The 16087-nt window shown below is 42.5% G+C and overlaps 1 protein-coding gene across 1 annotated transcript in view; it reads left to right on the top strand.

Moving 5' to 3' along the window:
- The first annotated feature begins 11872 nt into the window (after positions 1 to 11872).
- LOC149130289 (uncharacterized) overlaps positions 11873 to 16087 on the top strand; it is a 39289-nt gene continuing 35074 nt past the window's right edge. The window contains exon 1 of the mRNA XM_089345708.1: positions 11873 to 12002. Within this exon, the coding sequence (XP_089201834.1) occupies positions 11873 to 12002 (130 nt within the window). The remainder of the gene's footprint in view (positions 12003 to 16087) is intronic.

A 16087-nucleotide genomic window follows, 5' to 3' on the forward strand; every position in this document is an offset into this window, starting at 1 on the left:
TACAGGATGCGTTATTCAATAAAGAATAATGTGTAGGGTTATGAGGAGGACAAGATTTGGTATAAGAGGTCCTTACACCATGGAAAGTAGATACATGAGTGGGAGGTGAATATTGGAAAGAAACAAAAAGTCTCAACTACAGAAACTAACCTTTTCCTTTCTCCCTCGTATGAATATCTTTGTGTTTTGTTAAGTTACTATTTTGATAGAAGGATTTGCCACAAACGTCACGATGATACGGTCTCTCTCCTGTATGACTACGTTTGTGTGTAGTTAAGACACTATTTTGAGTGAATGATTTATCACAAATATCACAATGATACAGTTTCTCTCCTCTGTGAAAACGTATGTGTGCTGTCAAGTTATTACTTGCGGAGAATGATTTACCACAGATATCACAATGATATGGTTTCTCACCTGTATGAATACGTTTGTGGGAATTTAGGTTACATTTGAGAGAGAAGACCTTTTTACAGATGTCACAGTCACAAGACAATTTTCTTTTCTCTTTCATTTGTTCAGAGGAAATCAATTCTTTAAGCTTCTCTCTCTTTTCCATTATTTTCCTCTCAAATCCCAGTTAAAATATTTTTCTTGTTTTATTCTTATACTTAATTCCTTACAAATACTTCTGCTGTTGTATTTCAATCCAGTGTTGCCTTTTTCTAGCAGCAATTACATAAATTTATCCAAGTTTCATCAGCACAGAAGCTCCTCTTCTTCACACTCCAGTCAGTGTTGTTCAGAAACTTGGCTAATAGTATTATTTCAGAGCAAATGTTTCACAGGAATTCTACGACAGAATTGCAGAAACAATGTCCTACTTCTGTTTTGTATAATATTTTCTTTAAGTCTTCATTAAAATGGTAAATACTGAGGCCGTTTCTTCTGTTAAATCAATGGCATCTGATGTTCTGAAATTATATGGAAACAACAGTGTAAGATACAGAAGCTATGTCAAAAATACAGATTCATTTCTGTTGAGATAAACTGTAAGAATAAGTATTTAACAGCTGAATATTTTAATTTATTAAAATTTCCATCACAGAATCTTGTGTGAAGCTTACATATCCATACATATCCATACATATCCATACACACACACAAGCATCAATGCATACATATGCGTGTGTATATGTATTTATACATGTTTGTGTCTGTGTATGCGTGTGTATTTATTTGCTGCGTACATGGATCTGTTCCTGCCTTTCTGGGAATTTACATATATACATACATATCGGTGCAGGCAAGAAGCAGGCTTCTCAACCATATGATACTGGGTTCAGTACCACAGTGTGGCACCTTAGGCATGTGACTTCTAATATAGCCTCGTCCCAAGAAAAGCCTTGTGAGTGGATTTGGTAAGCGGAAACTGAAAGAAGCACATCATATATATGTATGTATGTGTGTGTGTCTGTATTTGTCCTATCCTCACTGCTTGACAACCTGTGTCGGTGTGTTTACCTCCCTGTACCTTAGCAGTTTGGCAGAAGAACCGATAGAATAAGTACTAGGCTTAAAAAATAAGTGCTGGTCTCGATTTGTTTGACTAAAATCCTTGAAGGGGGTGCTCCAGCATGGCCACAATTAAATGAGGGAGCTAAATAAAAGAATATATATAAATTTCTACATGTTAAATCTAATTGCATTTTGGATGTACGCTCTTCTTTATGCATCACTACTGACTTTCTCATTGGAAATGCCTTCCCTATAATATTGCACAAATGTAATTCTTTTCCCCCAAATAAATTGCACTTCATATTCCCTGGATCCAATAAAGCTCTAAGATGTTATTCACGCACTCAACCAGGAGTCCACTGCATCTTTTAGTAGAAACAGCTGTAAGACAATGAAGTCCATAACATATCCATCTTTTCCCTTTGTCATCCTTCATCATCATCATCATCGTTTAAAGTCCGCTTTCCATGCTAACATGGGTTGGACGATTTGACTGAGGACTGGTGAAACCAGATGACTACACCAGGCTCCAATCTGATTTGGCAGAGTTTCTACAGCTGGATTCCCTTCCTAACGCCAACCACTCAGAGAGCGTAGTGGGTGCTTTTTACGTACCACTGGCAGGAAGACCACTCAGGCAGTACTGACATCAACCACGCTCAAATGGTACTTTTAGCGTGCCACTGGCACGGGAGCCAGTCAGGCAGCACTGGCATTGACAACACTTGAATGATGTTTTTTATGTGCCACCAGCACAGGAGACCGTCAGGTGGTACCGGCATCAACCACAACAATGATTTCACTTGCCTCAACAGGTTTTCTTCAGCACAGTTTATTACCCAATGACTGAGGGATACTCTTAAATGGGCTGGTCATACTACGCTGGCACAGGCCATGTTTACAGCCTCACTTGGCTTGCCGGGTCTTATCATATATATATATATATATATATATATATATATATAATGGGCTCCTCTAAGTTTCCATCTACCAAATCCCCTAAGAAGACTTTCCTCAGAAGTAGAAGTCACTAGTTCAAATTAACATGTAGTGGGGTGGAAACCAAGGCCATAGATTTGGAAAGCAAACATCTTAAGCACATGACCATCTAAACTAATTAAACAGTAATATTTTACTAATCCTTAATTTTCTGATTATTTTCCTGAAATCAATTATTTAACACAAATTTAAACATTCATCTGGATTTACATATTATAACAACACCCTCTGTTTGTGTTTACTAATCATGGAAGGTGGAATTTCAAAAGAAAAGTCCCATACCTCAAAGCAAAGAAGAGGATAATCTTTTTATTTTTAATCATCACTATTTAATGTCCACTGTCCATGCTAGAATAGGGTGAAAGTTGTGACCAGAGATGGTAAGCCAGGGAAAGGGGGTGCACCAGACTCCAGTCTGATTTGGTAAGGTTTCTACGGTTGGGTCTCCTTCCTAATGCCAACTACTTTACAGAATGTGCTGGATGCTTTTATGTGGCACCACATGGGCATTTTTACATGAACCACACAGGCACTTTCATGTGTTGCTCCACGGGTGCTATCACCTGTCTCCACACAGGGACTTTTACATGGTACCACCATGGGTACTTTACACAACCAGGTCTTCTTGAGTACATCCAGGTGCCAGGTGTGTCAGTCCTTTGTTATCTCACCTGAAAGGGTGAGCTTCCTGAGGTTGTTCCTCAGTATTTGATCCCACGTCTTCCTGGGTCTCCAATTTCCATCCACTGGGAGGACAGTACTTCTTTACGGAGCTGTCAGCATCCATCCTTGTCACATGACCAAACCAGCTCAGTCTCCTCTCTCTTGCACACAGCAACAAATTCCTCTTCTGCCCAACTCCTCTCTCAACATACTTGCACTCTGTCAAACACGTACACTTACATAACACATCCTGTGGAGCATATTAGCCTCGTTCCTTTCTAACCTTCACTTGTCCTCTGCATTCAGGGCCCCTGTCTCACTACCATATATAGAATTGCTGGCCATAGACATGCACCATACAATCTTCCTTTCACTCAGAAAGAGAAACCTTATGTGGTCAACAGACGTAACAGCACACTGAATTTCCTTCATACTATTCTTATTCTAGCTGTCACACTCACTGTGCACCCTCCCCAACTGCTAATTTAGTCCCCTAGGGAGCAGAAATATACGAGGCAAATAACTTAATGTCTTACTAGTATTATCTGTACTATTAAATATCAGAGAACCGGCTGAGAGATCGAAAATGCCTCGCGGAAGACCGGCTGCTTGATATTAGAAGAATATTGGAATATTAGTGAATTATGCAGCAGTTCAAGACACAAAATGTTGGAATGGTGTGCGCGCCGTCGGCTTATTAGGAATAAGTTTACCTGCGACGATTGTTTAGTACCATGCGAACTTGTTAAAAAAAACAAACAAACACGTGTGTGATTTATTTGAAGATTACCGTTGACTTATTTATCACCTTTTCATTTCTATTTACTTTTTAAAATACACTAAACTGAAATATTACCAAATAAGGAATTGGTTTTCAAACATTTCAGAGATTGAAGTGTATTTGAGAATATTTCTCAAACGAAAACACAACAAACGACGGAGAGGGAAGAAGGTAGCTTCCATAGCTAGAAATAGCAGCTAAATCTCAAACAAATCATAGACATATCCCTTTCGTAGCTAGAAATAACAGCCAAATCCCGCACGAATAAAGGACATTTCTCATTCATAAAACATAGAAAAGACAAAGAATTGAGGCGCCAAAAAGCGAAAGTCTACAGAATTAAAAACATTGAATATTTTCATTGTTTAATACTTACGCAAATGTTTCATAAAGGATAATGTTGTTTATATGTGTGTGTATGTGGCAGTTGAGAAATGCATTATAAATACATATTTTAAATATTATAAATCTATTATTATTTTATCTATTTATTTGTTATATCTTTCTCCGTTTTCTTCCTGTTTAGACGAACGTTTCTACCTTTTCGGACAAAACCTTTTGTAACCTTCGTCCTGTCTTTGTCCTTACATGTTTTTGATTGATATTAGCCCCTGTGGCCAATAAATCTATTATTATTATTATTATTATTAAGGGGGGCCACCCCACCAGAAAACAGTAAGTAGAGCTTTTTCTCCTCTAATACTTTCCTTTTAAAAAAAAACATGGTAATTCTCAGAATCGGAAGCATAAATGTGAGAGGCCTCGGGTCGCCTTGGAAACAAGGTCACCTGTTGAACGACCTGAGGTGTTACAGTGTAGATGTAGCAGCCATTAGCGAAACCAGGCTCTCCAACCCGCAGGAACTCACAGCCCTTTTTGGCGGGTACGAGATTTTCCTATCTCCGTGTCGGCCGGGAGCGGGCGGTGGAGGTACTGCGGTGCTATTTCGGAAAGGCCTAGACTTGAAAATAAGGGCAGTCTTCCTGGATCCGGAAGGTAAGTTGGTGGTCCTGGACGTCGATAGTAGTGATGGCGCTGCTTTCAGACTGCTGGCTGCCTACGCTCCGACAGGAGCAGGGCAGTCGGATTATTTCAAACGTCTGGAGGTTTTCCTAGGTACTTCTCGCACTTTAGTGCTAGTTGGGGACTGGAACGCTGTCCTAGACGAACGTATCGATAGGGTGGGTGCGGGAGCATCTAATAGGAAAGGGGGATGCAAGAGCCTCGCCAACCTGCTCAAACGCTTTCAGCTGTCCGACAGGTATCGACTAGACAACCCGAATGTGCCAATGTGGACTTGGACTAATCGCATCGGGTCGTCTAGATCGTACTTAGATAGATTTTTCTGTAGGCCAGCGGATAAGGATAGCATAGGGTGTCCACAATTCAACATAGTCGGCTACACGGACCACAAATTCGTGATCTGTACGGTCGACTTAGATAGGCTCCATAGACAAGGCCCCGGTTACTGGAAGCTAAACACGTCGACAACGGCGTGCAAAGCCTACAGAGACCGGATTAGTTTATTAGTTAAGAGGGCTTTAACCGGGGCAATCATCAACAACAACTGGTGGTTCGCCCTGAAGCGGGCAATTAGAGCAGAATCAATTAGGTTTAGTAAGGCTCTAGCTGTAGAACGTAAGAAAACAGAGCGGGATTTAGTTAACAAACTAGACGAGGCTCTTAGGACAGGCATCGCAACCGACGTGTTAGCAGCGAAGTTGGCCCTCGACCAACACTTTGATGCCAAGCATGAAGGCTGCGTTGTCAGAGCTAAAGCACTTTCGGTAAGCGGGGAGAGGACTAAGGCCGCTCGATGGGCCCGCGTGGTTCAGACGAAGCGTGGGAACAGAGCGACCATTCGGTCTTTGGTGGACCAGAACGACTGCGAGATTTCGGGACCGAAGCAGATGTGTTCGGCATTTCAGCAGCACTTTGCTCAATTGTTCGGGATGAACGGTAGGACGGACGACGGAACAGACTTCGGTGTGTACCTAGACGGCCTGCCGCAACTCTCGACCAGCGAGGCCGAGTGCTGCGAAGGACCGATATCTGCCTGGGAAGTACGGGAAGCGATGAAAGGCTGCACGAGAGGTAGATCGCCGGGTTTGGATGGTCTGCCTTACGAGCTTTATACGTCAATGCCAGACTTGTTTGCGGGCGTCTTGGCAAACGTCTACTGCAACTGGCAACAAAACGGGAGAATTCCTGCTTTTGTTTGTCGGGGAGTGGTGGCTTTGCTAAGAAAGGACCCAAACAAGGGGGACATTATAGGGAACTTTAGGCCCATCACTCTGCTCAACACAGAGTTGAAGATCTTGGCCAAGGTGCTAGCCAAGAGATTGGCGCCTGTCGTGAGCAAACTGATCGGCAAGGCGCAGACATGCGCTGTGCCGACCAGGTCTATCCACGACAACCTCCATCTCATGCGCTACATCATAGAGAGAGTGGGTAACGAAGCTGGCGCGGGTGGGGCTTTGATCAATTTAGATCAGTCTAAAGCCTTCGATAGGGTCGACCATCGATACCTGGCAGCTGTTCTCAAGGCAGCTGTTTTCGGTCCGGTCTTCCGCGGGTGGATAGCTGCTTTATACAGCGGCATCTGCTCGGTCATACGGGTGAACGGCCATCTATCGGAACCGTTCAACATCTCGCGTTCGGTTCGCCAAGGGTGTCCTCTCTCCTCCCTTCTGTATGTGTTGACTCTCGAGCCATTACTGCGGAAGTTGGAGGCTTTGAGGGGCGTCCCGCGTGATCTGGGATGTGGAAGGAGCGTGTCTGCCTATGCCGACGACGTTACCGTGATGGTGTCGAGCCACAGGCATATCGACCTGATTGGCGAGACACTAAACGAGTATGAAGCGGTGACAGGTGCGAAAATTAACGCGGAAAAGTCAATGGGCTTGCAACTAGGCACCTGGAGGGGCAAGTCCATGCCGTCCAACAGCGTCGTAGGGCGCTGGACAGACGGACCCGTTAAACTGCTCGGGGTCTGGTTCGGTCCGGACCTCCAGTTGGAGAAAAACTGGGAAGAGGTGACGAACAGGGTGGCCAACCTCACCCAGAAATGGGCTGAGAGGAAGCTCTCCTTGAAAGGTCGAGCGGAGGTGGCGAATGCGTACATCGCATCCGTCATCTATTACCGTTTGACCGTCGTCCCTTGTCCCGACCGCTGGTTAACCAAGATAGTACGCTTGCTCTTCAACTTTTTGTGGAAGGGTCAGGTACCACTGGTCAGGCGCTCCATCTGCTGTCAACAGCCGCTGAACGGAGGCCTTGGCATGCCGTGGTTGCTGATGTGCAAACATGCGCTCAGGCTACGACATCTCAAGCTTTTCGTGGACGGTGAACAGGTGTGGTCGCCTTTCGTCAGACGCGAATTTCCGCAGCTCGTTTCTTTAACAGAGCTGCAATCCTGGATCAAACGTAGACCGAGAAAGGGCGCTTGGCACCTCGAGTGCCGCCAAGCTCTCACCGCCCTCAGTCAGGCGGGCAGTGCGATCGGTAGTAGCTCCACTCTAGCGTTCTATAGAGGGTTAGTGGGAGAAAAGTGCGACGACGTTCTCGGGAAAACTCTAGGCGTCGAGGATAATCAGCTAAGCAGTCTGTTCAGGAGAACTTTCGGGCCGGGGCCCATGGATAATTTCCAAAGGTCCCTCGCCTGGCAGTGCTACCGAGGTGCGCTACCTGTTCCAGATAAACTCTACCGACATGGAAGTGCCGTCAACCGGGCCTGCCCAAGGTGCGCTCGGGACGACGAAACCGTTCTGCACGCACTCGTCCAGTGCCCGAGCATTGCTGACCTGTGGGTCTATATCGAACAGCTACTGTCACGTGTAGGACGGATCCGGCTATCAGCTGAATCCATCGTGAGAATTGACCCGCCGACCTCCTTTAACCAGGAGGGCAAGGCAATTTTCCTATGTCTAGTGGCTGTAGCGAAAGAGGTGATATGGTGGACCCGTTTGAAAGGGCTAAAGACAGACACTTTCCTCTTTGGCCAAGGCCTCATCAACTTTTTCAAGTTCCACTTGAAAAGGAAGATGAGAGTAGAGAGGGAAGTGCTGTCTCATAGCAAATTCGTTGAAAGATGGGTGACTGTTGGAAGAATGGCCAGTATAAACGGACCAATTCTGAGAATACACCTGTAAAAAAGAAAGGTAATGTAAAAGGAGAAAGGGCTCTATACCCCTTTCTTATTTTTTCTGACCAGGCTCCCTTTACGTATAATTATTTTGCTCTTGAAGTGTGTTTGTCTAAATATGTGTATATCTGACTGGTATTGAACTTTTATCAGATATCGACCTTCTTATCGGATGTTATACATCGCTGTTCACTATGCCCTTACAATTCTTTCTGGTTTCGACCATTTTTTGCCATCTTGGCCCAAATAATTCAGCTCCGTCGTGATATCTGTTGTTTCTAGCATATTCTATGACCACTTTCCTCACTCTGATGTTTTTCAACATCGCCCCCCCACCACCACCACCATTAATAGCATAAACTCCTTTATGGTACTAAAAAATTCGCTTTTCAAAATGTACGATTTTTATCAACCTTGAACCTTGAAGGTCTTGGGATATGTTAGAAACAAACTTTTTTGCCTAAAAAAATATGTATTTTTCTTTTTATTGTTCTTACTGAAAAGGTTTTACCTATAGATTTGAAGTGCATAGTGTCCACAAAATCGACCACAATCGTTCCAGAGAAGGGAAGAAGGGTTTTTTTTGTAGCAACATCCGATAAGATGGTCAAATTCAAACAAGCATAAATAGAATTCACGGCAATATACTAAAAACAGAAAGGGATTTAAGAAGAGTTATCTTTCTTAAATATTTCGGAAGGGGAGATGCGCATGTGCATTGAACGTACTTCCTCTTTGAAGTCGATAGTCAGTTAAATGTCCTTTGAATGAATTTCTCTTAATCCGTTGATAATAATACATTTATAATACTTAAATTACGTACTTATAATGCGTTTCTCTATTACCACATACACACACATATATAACAATACTTTATGAAACATTTCCTGTGGTCTTGTGTTGAAGACGGAAGTGGGACGAGGGCGTCCCTGAGTACGGAAGCGCGCAAAAGAGCACGTGCCGTGAAGGGTGGACGTGTATGACTAACAAAAGGCAACGACCACGTGGATTGTGGGAGAACATTTCCCCCGCGAATGGACAGGTAAGAAAGATTCGATTCCCCTTTCTCTGTTTTCTCTCTTCATACTACAAGCTATTTCGCCCCCCACCCCCAAAGATCTATTGTCCATGGTAAAATATGGCATCAAAGATTAGACTCGGCAACATGTTGAGACCATTCTCTGGCCAAGGCGATGTGGTGGTCTGGATTAAGAAAGTGAAGGGTCCAAATGGACTATATGTAATTTGAACCTTTCCCCCCTTATTTTTATGTTATCGCAGTTTTGTGAGATTTGGCTGTTATTTCTAGCATGTAAATAGCCTGCTTGGGGGGGGGGGGTAATTGAAATTTTTCAAACAATTTTTTTTCAGAATCGGAGTTTCCACAGCCTAAAACGTGGGATTCCGTGAAAAAAATTAATAAATAAGGGGGGGAAAGGTTCAGATTACATAAGGCGTATAGGAAGCAGGGATCAGGAGATTGGTAGCTACAGACGTAAACGGACTCCTCCCCTCTTTAAGATTCTTATTTCTTTTTAGGGAAGCCCACGTTTTCGGCTGAGGAGATTCCGATTCTGAAAAAAGAAACCATTTTTCAAACTTCGCAACTTCAGGATTGCAATGTCCCTTCGCGCCCCACCCCCATTTCCTCATCTTTTTTTAAACCTTTTTCCGGAAATTTTATTTTTTTATGATTTCTGAAAAATTGTTTGTAAAATTTCAATTTTGTTGGAAAAACAAAACACACCAACCCCGTCCCCTCTCGATTCTACGGCTTCCAGCAGGCTAGAAACAACAGCCAAATTTCACAAAACTGTGATATCATCATGAAATAAATATACAATCAATTTACTCACCTTTCTGCAAAGATTCCTTTCAGAGTAATTTCCTGCAGTAATTTGACAATTTTCTTGCAAGTTACTAAAAATATGAATGCAGAAATAACACCAAACTCTTTTGAAACAATGAAAACAGCAAAGAAATACCGTGAAATTAAAATGTTCCTTTTTTTTTTTTGTACAACATATGCTCCGGTGGAATTTAGTGGGAATAAACTTTGGCAATGTGTTTGAGAAATATATAGAAATTCTGGAAATTCCATACATTTCTCCATAGATTTGTTGACGCCGGACCAATTTATGATCACCCAATGGTCTGGTGACATAGTTCAACCTTGTTTTGATTCAGGACCGATAGGCCTCAGTGTGCTTTGTGCAAGCGCCCGTCTCAGGGTCAGCGAAGTTCTTGTCAATGGTTTACTGTTTGGTGAATATAGCCAAGTTACTGTAAATTCCTATTGCTGGCCCATTTATCGGGCAACACATTTTCTGTTACTACAGCTTCCAGTTTTGCTGTGTTTCTGTTGGGTATGCGCTGTAAAAATGCTTTCTTCACAGTGGTGTCATAACACCCAACGACCCACGTTTCATGGCCTCTCCTTCCTACGTTGCTCTTCCTTTTGAAGAGCAAACTCTCATCTATTTCTACTTCATAAACGGGACCATGGAGCAGGGCTTGGTCTCGAAGCATCTGCCCCAAACACACTTCTCGACAAAAGTTACATCACTGGTTCTTGGTTTTGTTATCTATGCCAGCCTATAAGGCCGCAGTTGTTACAGTTACCTCGAAAACAAAATGAAATAAACGGTTTAAAATTTTCTGTAAGGACAACTTTAACTTTTCCATGAAAGTGTTTGCCCTTACAGAAATATTTTTCTTGCAATTTCCACATTGGCGCACAAATCCATCCACCGATCTGGCCGATGGCTTCAAATTCATATTGTGTGTGCAAACACACGTTTTACTTGTAGCAATAATGCCGTTTGTTTTCAAAAAATCCATTATTTTCTCTGGAGCAAACTGCATTAAATTTCTGCTATGGGTCATGAATATTGAAGTTCATCGTAATCTTTTAATGTCTGTTGTCCTTGCTGGAATCGGTTGGATGGTTTAAACAGAGCTGGGTGGCTGCAGCACACTCCATTCTGATTCCTAAGGGTTTCTACAGCTGGATGACCTTCCTGGTCCCAACCACTCACAGTACACATGGTGCTTTTATGTGGCACGATACAGTTGCTCCTATTTGATGACTCTTTTACATGGCCCTTCTCATCTGCTTTTATGAATAATGGTCGCCAGTGCTTTAGGCCACTAGAAGGATGAGTCTGAATACTTCTCCTGTGGAGTATGGGTCTTCTTGAGTGCAGCGAGGTGCCAGGTATCTTGGTCTTTATCATATCACCTGAAGGGTTCAGCATCCTGAGTTTGCTCATCAGCACTTCATCCCATGTCTTCTTGGGTGTCCTGCTTCCACATCTTCCATCTTCTTTGAGAGATCGCCACTTCTTCATGGAACTGTTGGCATCCAGCTCAGTTGTTAAAAGAAATGTTTGTTTCTACACTTTATCGCAATAGAAATGAATCTGTATTCTTTAAGTTGCCTCTACATTTTACACTGTTCTTTCTCTATAATTTCAGAACATCAGATGACAGAAGAAACATCCTCAATATCTGCCACGTTTGAAAGACTAAACGAAAATATTATATAAAAGAGATGTATAACATTGTTTCTACAAATCTGTGGAAGAATTCCTGTGAAACATTTGCTCTGAAATATTGATATTAACCAAATATTTGAACATCAATGACTGGGTTGTCAAGAAGAGGAGCTTGTATGCTGATTGATGTTGGATAAATTTATAGAAGTGTTGCTAAACAAAGGTAACACTGGACAGAAATCCAGTAGTAGAAGTGTATGTAAGGAAAAGTAATAGAAAAGAGAGAGAAAATTATAGAATTGATTTTCCCCTGAACACATGAGAAAAGAGATGACTTCATATAACTGTGATATCTGTAGAAAGTCCTTCTCTGGAAAAGGTCACTTAACTATGCACAATCGCATTCATACGAGAGACAAACAGTATCACTGTGATATCTGTGGTAAATCATTCTCTATGGGTATTACCTTATCTAGGCACAAACGTACTCATACAGGGGAGAAACCATATCGTTGTGATATCTGTGGTAAATCATTCTCTGAGAGTGGTCACTTAACTGGACACAAAATTATTCATACGGGAGAGAAGCCTTTATCATTGTGATATCTGTGGTAAATCATTCTCTCAAAGTAGTACCTTGTCTACACACAAACGTATTCATACAGGAGAGAAACCATATCATTGTGATATCTGTGGCATATCATTCTCTCGAAGAAGTCAACTTACTGCGCACAAACATACTGATACTGGAGAGAAACCGTATTCTTGTGATATCTGTGGGAAATCATTCTCTCAAAATAGTGAGTTAACAAGACACAATCGTATTCACACAGGAGAGAAACCATATCATTGTGTTATTTGCGGTAAATCATTCTTTCAAAATAATGGTTTACAGAAACACATTCGTGTTCATACGGGAGAAAAACCATATCAGTGTGATAGCTGTGGTAAATCATTCTCTGTGAATAGAGACCTAGCAAGACACAATCGTATTCACACAGGAGAGAAGCCATATCATTGTGATGTCTGTGGTAAATCATTCTCTCAGAATATTGTCTTATCTAGACACAAATATATTCATACAGGGGAGAAAGAAAAACTGTAGTTTCTTGTTTTCTATATTTGCTTCATGTTCCTGTGTTTTATGCAAAGGAAATTATGACTAAAATATTTCCAAATATTTTAGATTTGTTTTTGTTTTGTTTCTTTCCAATATTCACCTCCCACTCCTTTCAATCTCCTTTCCATAATGTAAGGACCTCTATACCAGATCCCCTATTCCTGACAACCCTACACATTATTCTTTCTTGAATATTGCATCCTGTAATCACAGTATATTTCATGTTTATTGTCTTTTAATTGCTTCACTCGTTAAATATATTATGCAATGACAAGTTATGAGTTTTTCATACACAAGAATATTGTAAAGTTTACATAGACAATCACCTCAAGTAGAAAGACAGAGAAGACCACAAGGGAAGAATACGAGCCATAAGTGTAGTTTAGTGCCCCACACCAGACTGATTCCTTGTTAGTTTCTGAATAATATTTTCTTTAAATTAAACTTTGCAGAGGTAAGTTTTCAAATGTCCAGATTAAGATTATTTTCATAAAATTGAGAACGTTCGTTCTTACGTGCATACTACGTACGTTCGTTCGATCGTTCCTTCGTTCGTTATTTCGTTCTTTCTTTCGTTCGTACGTACGTTCGTTCCTGCGTGCGGACGTACGTACAAACGTCCATTCTTTTGTTCGTAAGTTCGTTCTTCGTTCATTCGTTCGGACGTACGTACTTTCGTTCGATATTTCCCGATTACGTTCGTTCATCGTTCGTTCCTACGTTCGTCCTTTCGTTCGTTCTTTCTCTCGATTTTACGTACGTACGATCATTCATTCGTTCGTTCATTCATTCGTACGTACGTTCGTTCATCGTTCGTAGTACTTACGTTCGTTCGTTTGCACGCTCGTTCGTTCGTTTGCACGCTCGTTCGTTCGTTCTTTTGTGCTCTGAGTTCGTTCGTTCGATCGTTCATTCGTTCCTAAGTTCATCCTTACGTACGTTCATTCGTTCGTTCGTTCGGTCGTTCCTACATACGTACGTACGTTTGTTCGTTCTTTCGTTTGTTTATACGTACGGGCATAAGGTACGTTCCTTCGATCGTTCGTACGTACGTACTTACGTAAGTACGTACGTTCGTTTGTTCCTTGTTTCGTTCGTACGTACGTTCGTTCCTTCGTTCGTATGTACTTACGTTTGTTCGTTCGTACGTACGTAAATACGTGTGTTCGATCGTTCATTCGTTCGTAAGTTCGTACTTACGTACGTTCGTTCATCCGTTCGTTCTAACGTACGTACGCAGGTTCGTACGTACATTCGTTCGGTCGTTCCTACATACGTACGTATGTTTGTTCGTTCTTTCGTTCGTTTGTACGTACGGGCATAAGGTACGTTCCTTCGATCGTTCGTACGTAAGTACGTACGTTCGTTTGTTCCTTGTTTCGTACGTTCGTTCCTATGTACTTACGTTCGTTCGTACGTACGTAAGTACGTGCGTGCGTTTGTTCGATCGTTCATTCGTTCGTACTTACGTAAGTTCGTTCTTACGTACGCAGGTACGTTCGTTCGTTCATTCATTAGCTCGTTCGTTCGTTCTTTTGTACTCTGGTTCGTTTGTTCGTACGTATGGACATAAAGTATGTTCGTTCGTTCGATCGTTCTTTTGTTCGCTCGTACGTATCTTCGTTCGTACGTATGGACGTTCGTTTGTTCGTACGTACGCACGGACTATCGCTCGTTCGTTCGTGTGATCATTCTTACGTACGAACGTTCGTTCGATCGTTCTTACCTGCGAACGCTCGTTCATTCGTTATTTCGTCCGTACGCACCTACGTTCGTTCGTGCGTCCAGACGTACGTACGTACAAACGTTCATTCGTTTGTACGTTCATTCGTTCGTAAGTTCGTTCGTTCATTCGTTCGTTCGATCATTCGGACGTACGTACGTACGCAGATACGTATCTTCGTTCGTTTATACTTACGTACGTTCATTCGTTCGTTCGTTCGTACGTTCTTTCGTACGATCGTTCGTTCGTTTGTTCGTTCGTTCCTTCCTTCGTACGTAGTACGTTTGTTCTTTCGTTCCTTCGTTCGTATGTACTTACGTTCGTCCGTCCGTTCGTTCGTACGTACGTACGTATGTGTGTTCGTTTGTTCGATCGTCCATACGTTCGTTCATTCGTTCGTCCTTTCGTTCTTACGTACGTACATTCGTTCGTTCGTTTGTACGTACGTTTGTTCGTTCGGTCGGTCGTTCGTACATACGTACGTTCGTTCGTTCGTACGTATGGACATAAAGTACGTTCGTTCGTTCGTACGTATGGACATAAAGTACGTTCGTTCGTTCTTTTGTTCGTTTGTACGTACGTACGTTCGTTCGTTCGTTCCATCGCTCGTTCGTCCGTACGTACGTAGGTTCGTATCTTCGTTCGTTTGTACTTACGTACGTACGTTCTTTCGTTCGGTCGTACGTACGTCAGTACGTCCGTTCATTCGTTAGTTCGTTCTTTCATTCGTTCGTTCGCTCCATCGTTCGTACGTACGTGCGAAAGATCGTTCGTTCCAATGTTCCTACGTACGTTCGTCCTTTCGTTCGGTCGTTCGTTTGTTCGTTCTTTCGTTCGTTCGTACGTGCATACTTACGTTCGTACGCACGGTCTTTCTTCCGTTCGTTCGTACATACGTACGTAAGTACGTACGTTTATTCATTCGTTCCTTCCTTCCTTCGTACGTACGTTCGTTCGTTCATCTTGTTCGTTCGCTCCTTCGTACGTACGTAAGTTCGTATGTTCGTACATTCGTTTGTTCTTTCGTACTTAATGACTCATGTACGTACGTTCGTTCGTTCTTTCATCCACCCTTACGTACGTTCGATCCTGCGTTCGTTCGTACGTACGGACTATCGCTCGTTCGTTCGTGTGTTCATTCTTACGTACGAACGTTCGTACTTTCGTTCGTTCGATCGTTCTTACCTGCGAACGCTCGTTCGTTCGTTCTTTCGTGATTTCTTCCGTACGCACCTACGTTCGTTCGTGCGTCCAGACGTACGTTCGTACAAACGTTCATTCGTTCGATCATTCGGACGTACGTACGTTCGTTCGATATTTCGTGTCTACTTACGTACGTTCGTCCTTTCGTTCGTTGGTTGGTTGGTTCGTTCATTCGTTCGTTCATTCGTACGTACGTTCGTTCGTTTGTTCGTACGTACGTTCTTTCGTTCGTTCGTTCGTACGCAGGTACGTATCTTTGTTCGTTTAGACTTACGTACTTGCGTACGTTCATTCGTTCGTTCGTTCGTTTGTACGTACGTTCTTTCGTTATTTTGTACGCTCTTTCGTTCGTTCGTTGTTTCGTTCGTTCCTTCCTTCGTACGTAGTATGTTTGTTCTTTCGTTCGTATGTACTTACGTTCGTCCGTCCGTTCGTTCGTTCTTTTGTTCGTTCGTACGTACGTACGTACGTACGTGTGTTCGTTTGTTCGATCGTCCAT

Source organism: Octopus bimaculoides, chromosome 29, assembly GCF_046866305.1.
Source record: "Octopus bimaculoides isolate indiv1 chromosome 29, ASM4686630v1, whole genome shotgun sequence".
Taxonomy (NCBI): Eukaryota; Metazoa; Mollusca; class Cephalopoda; order Octopoda; family Octopodidae; genus Octopus; species Octopus bimaculoides.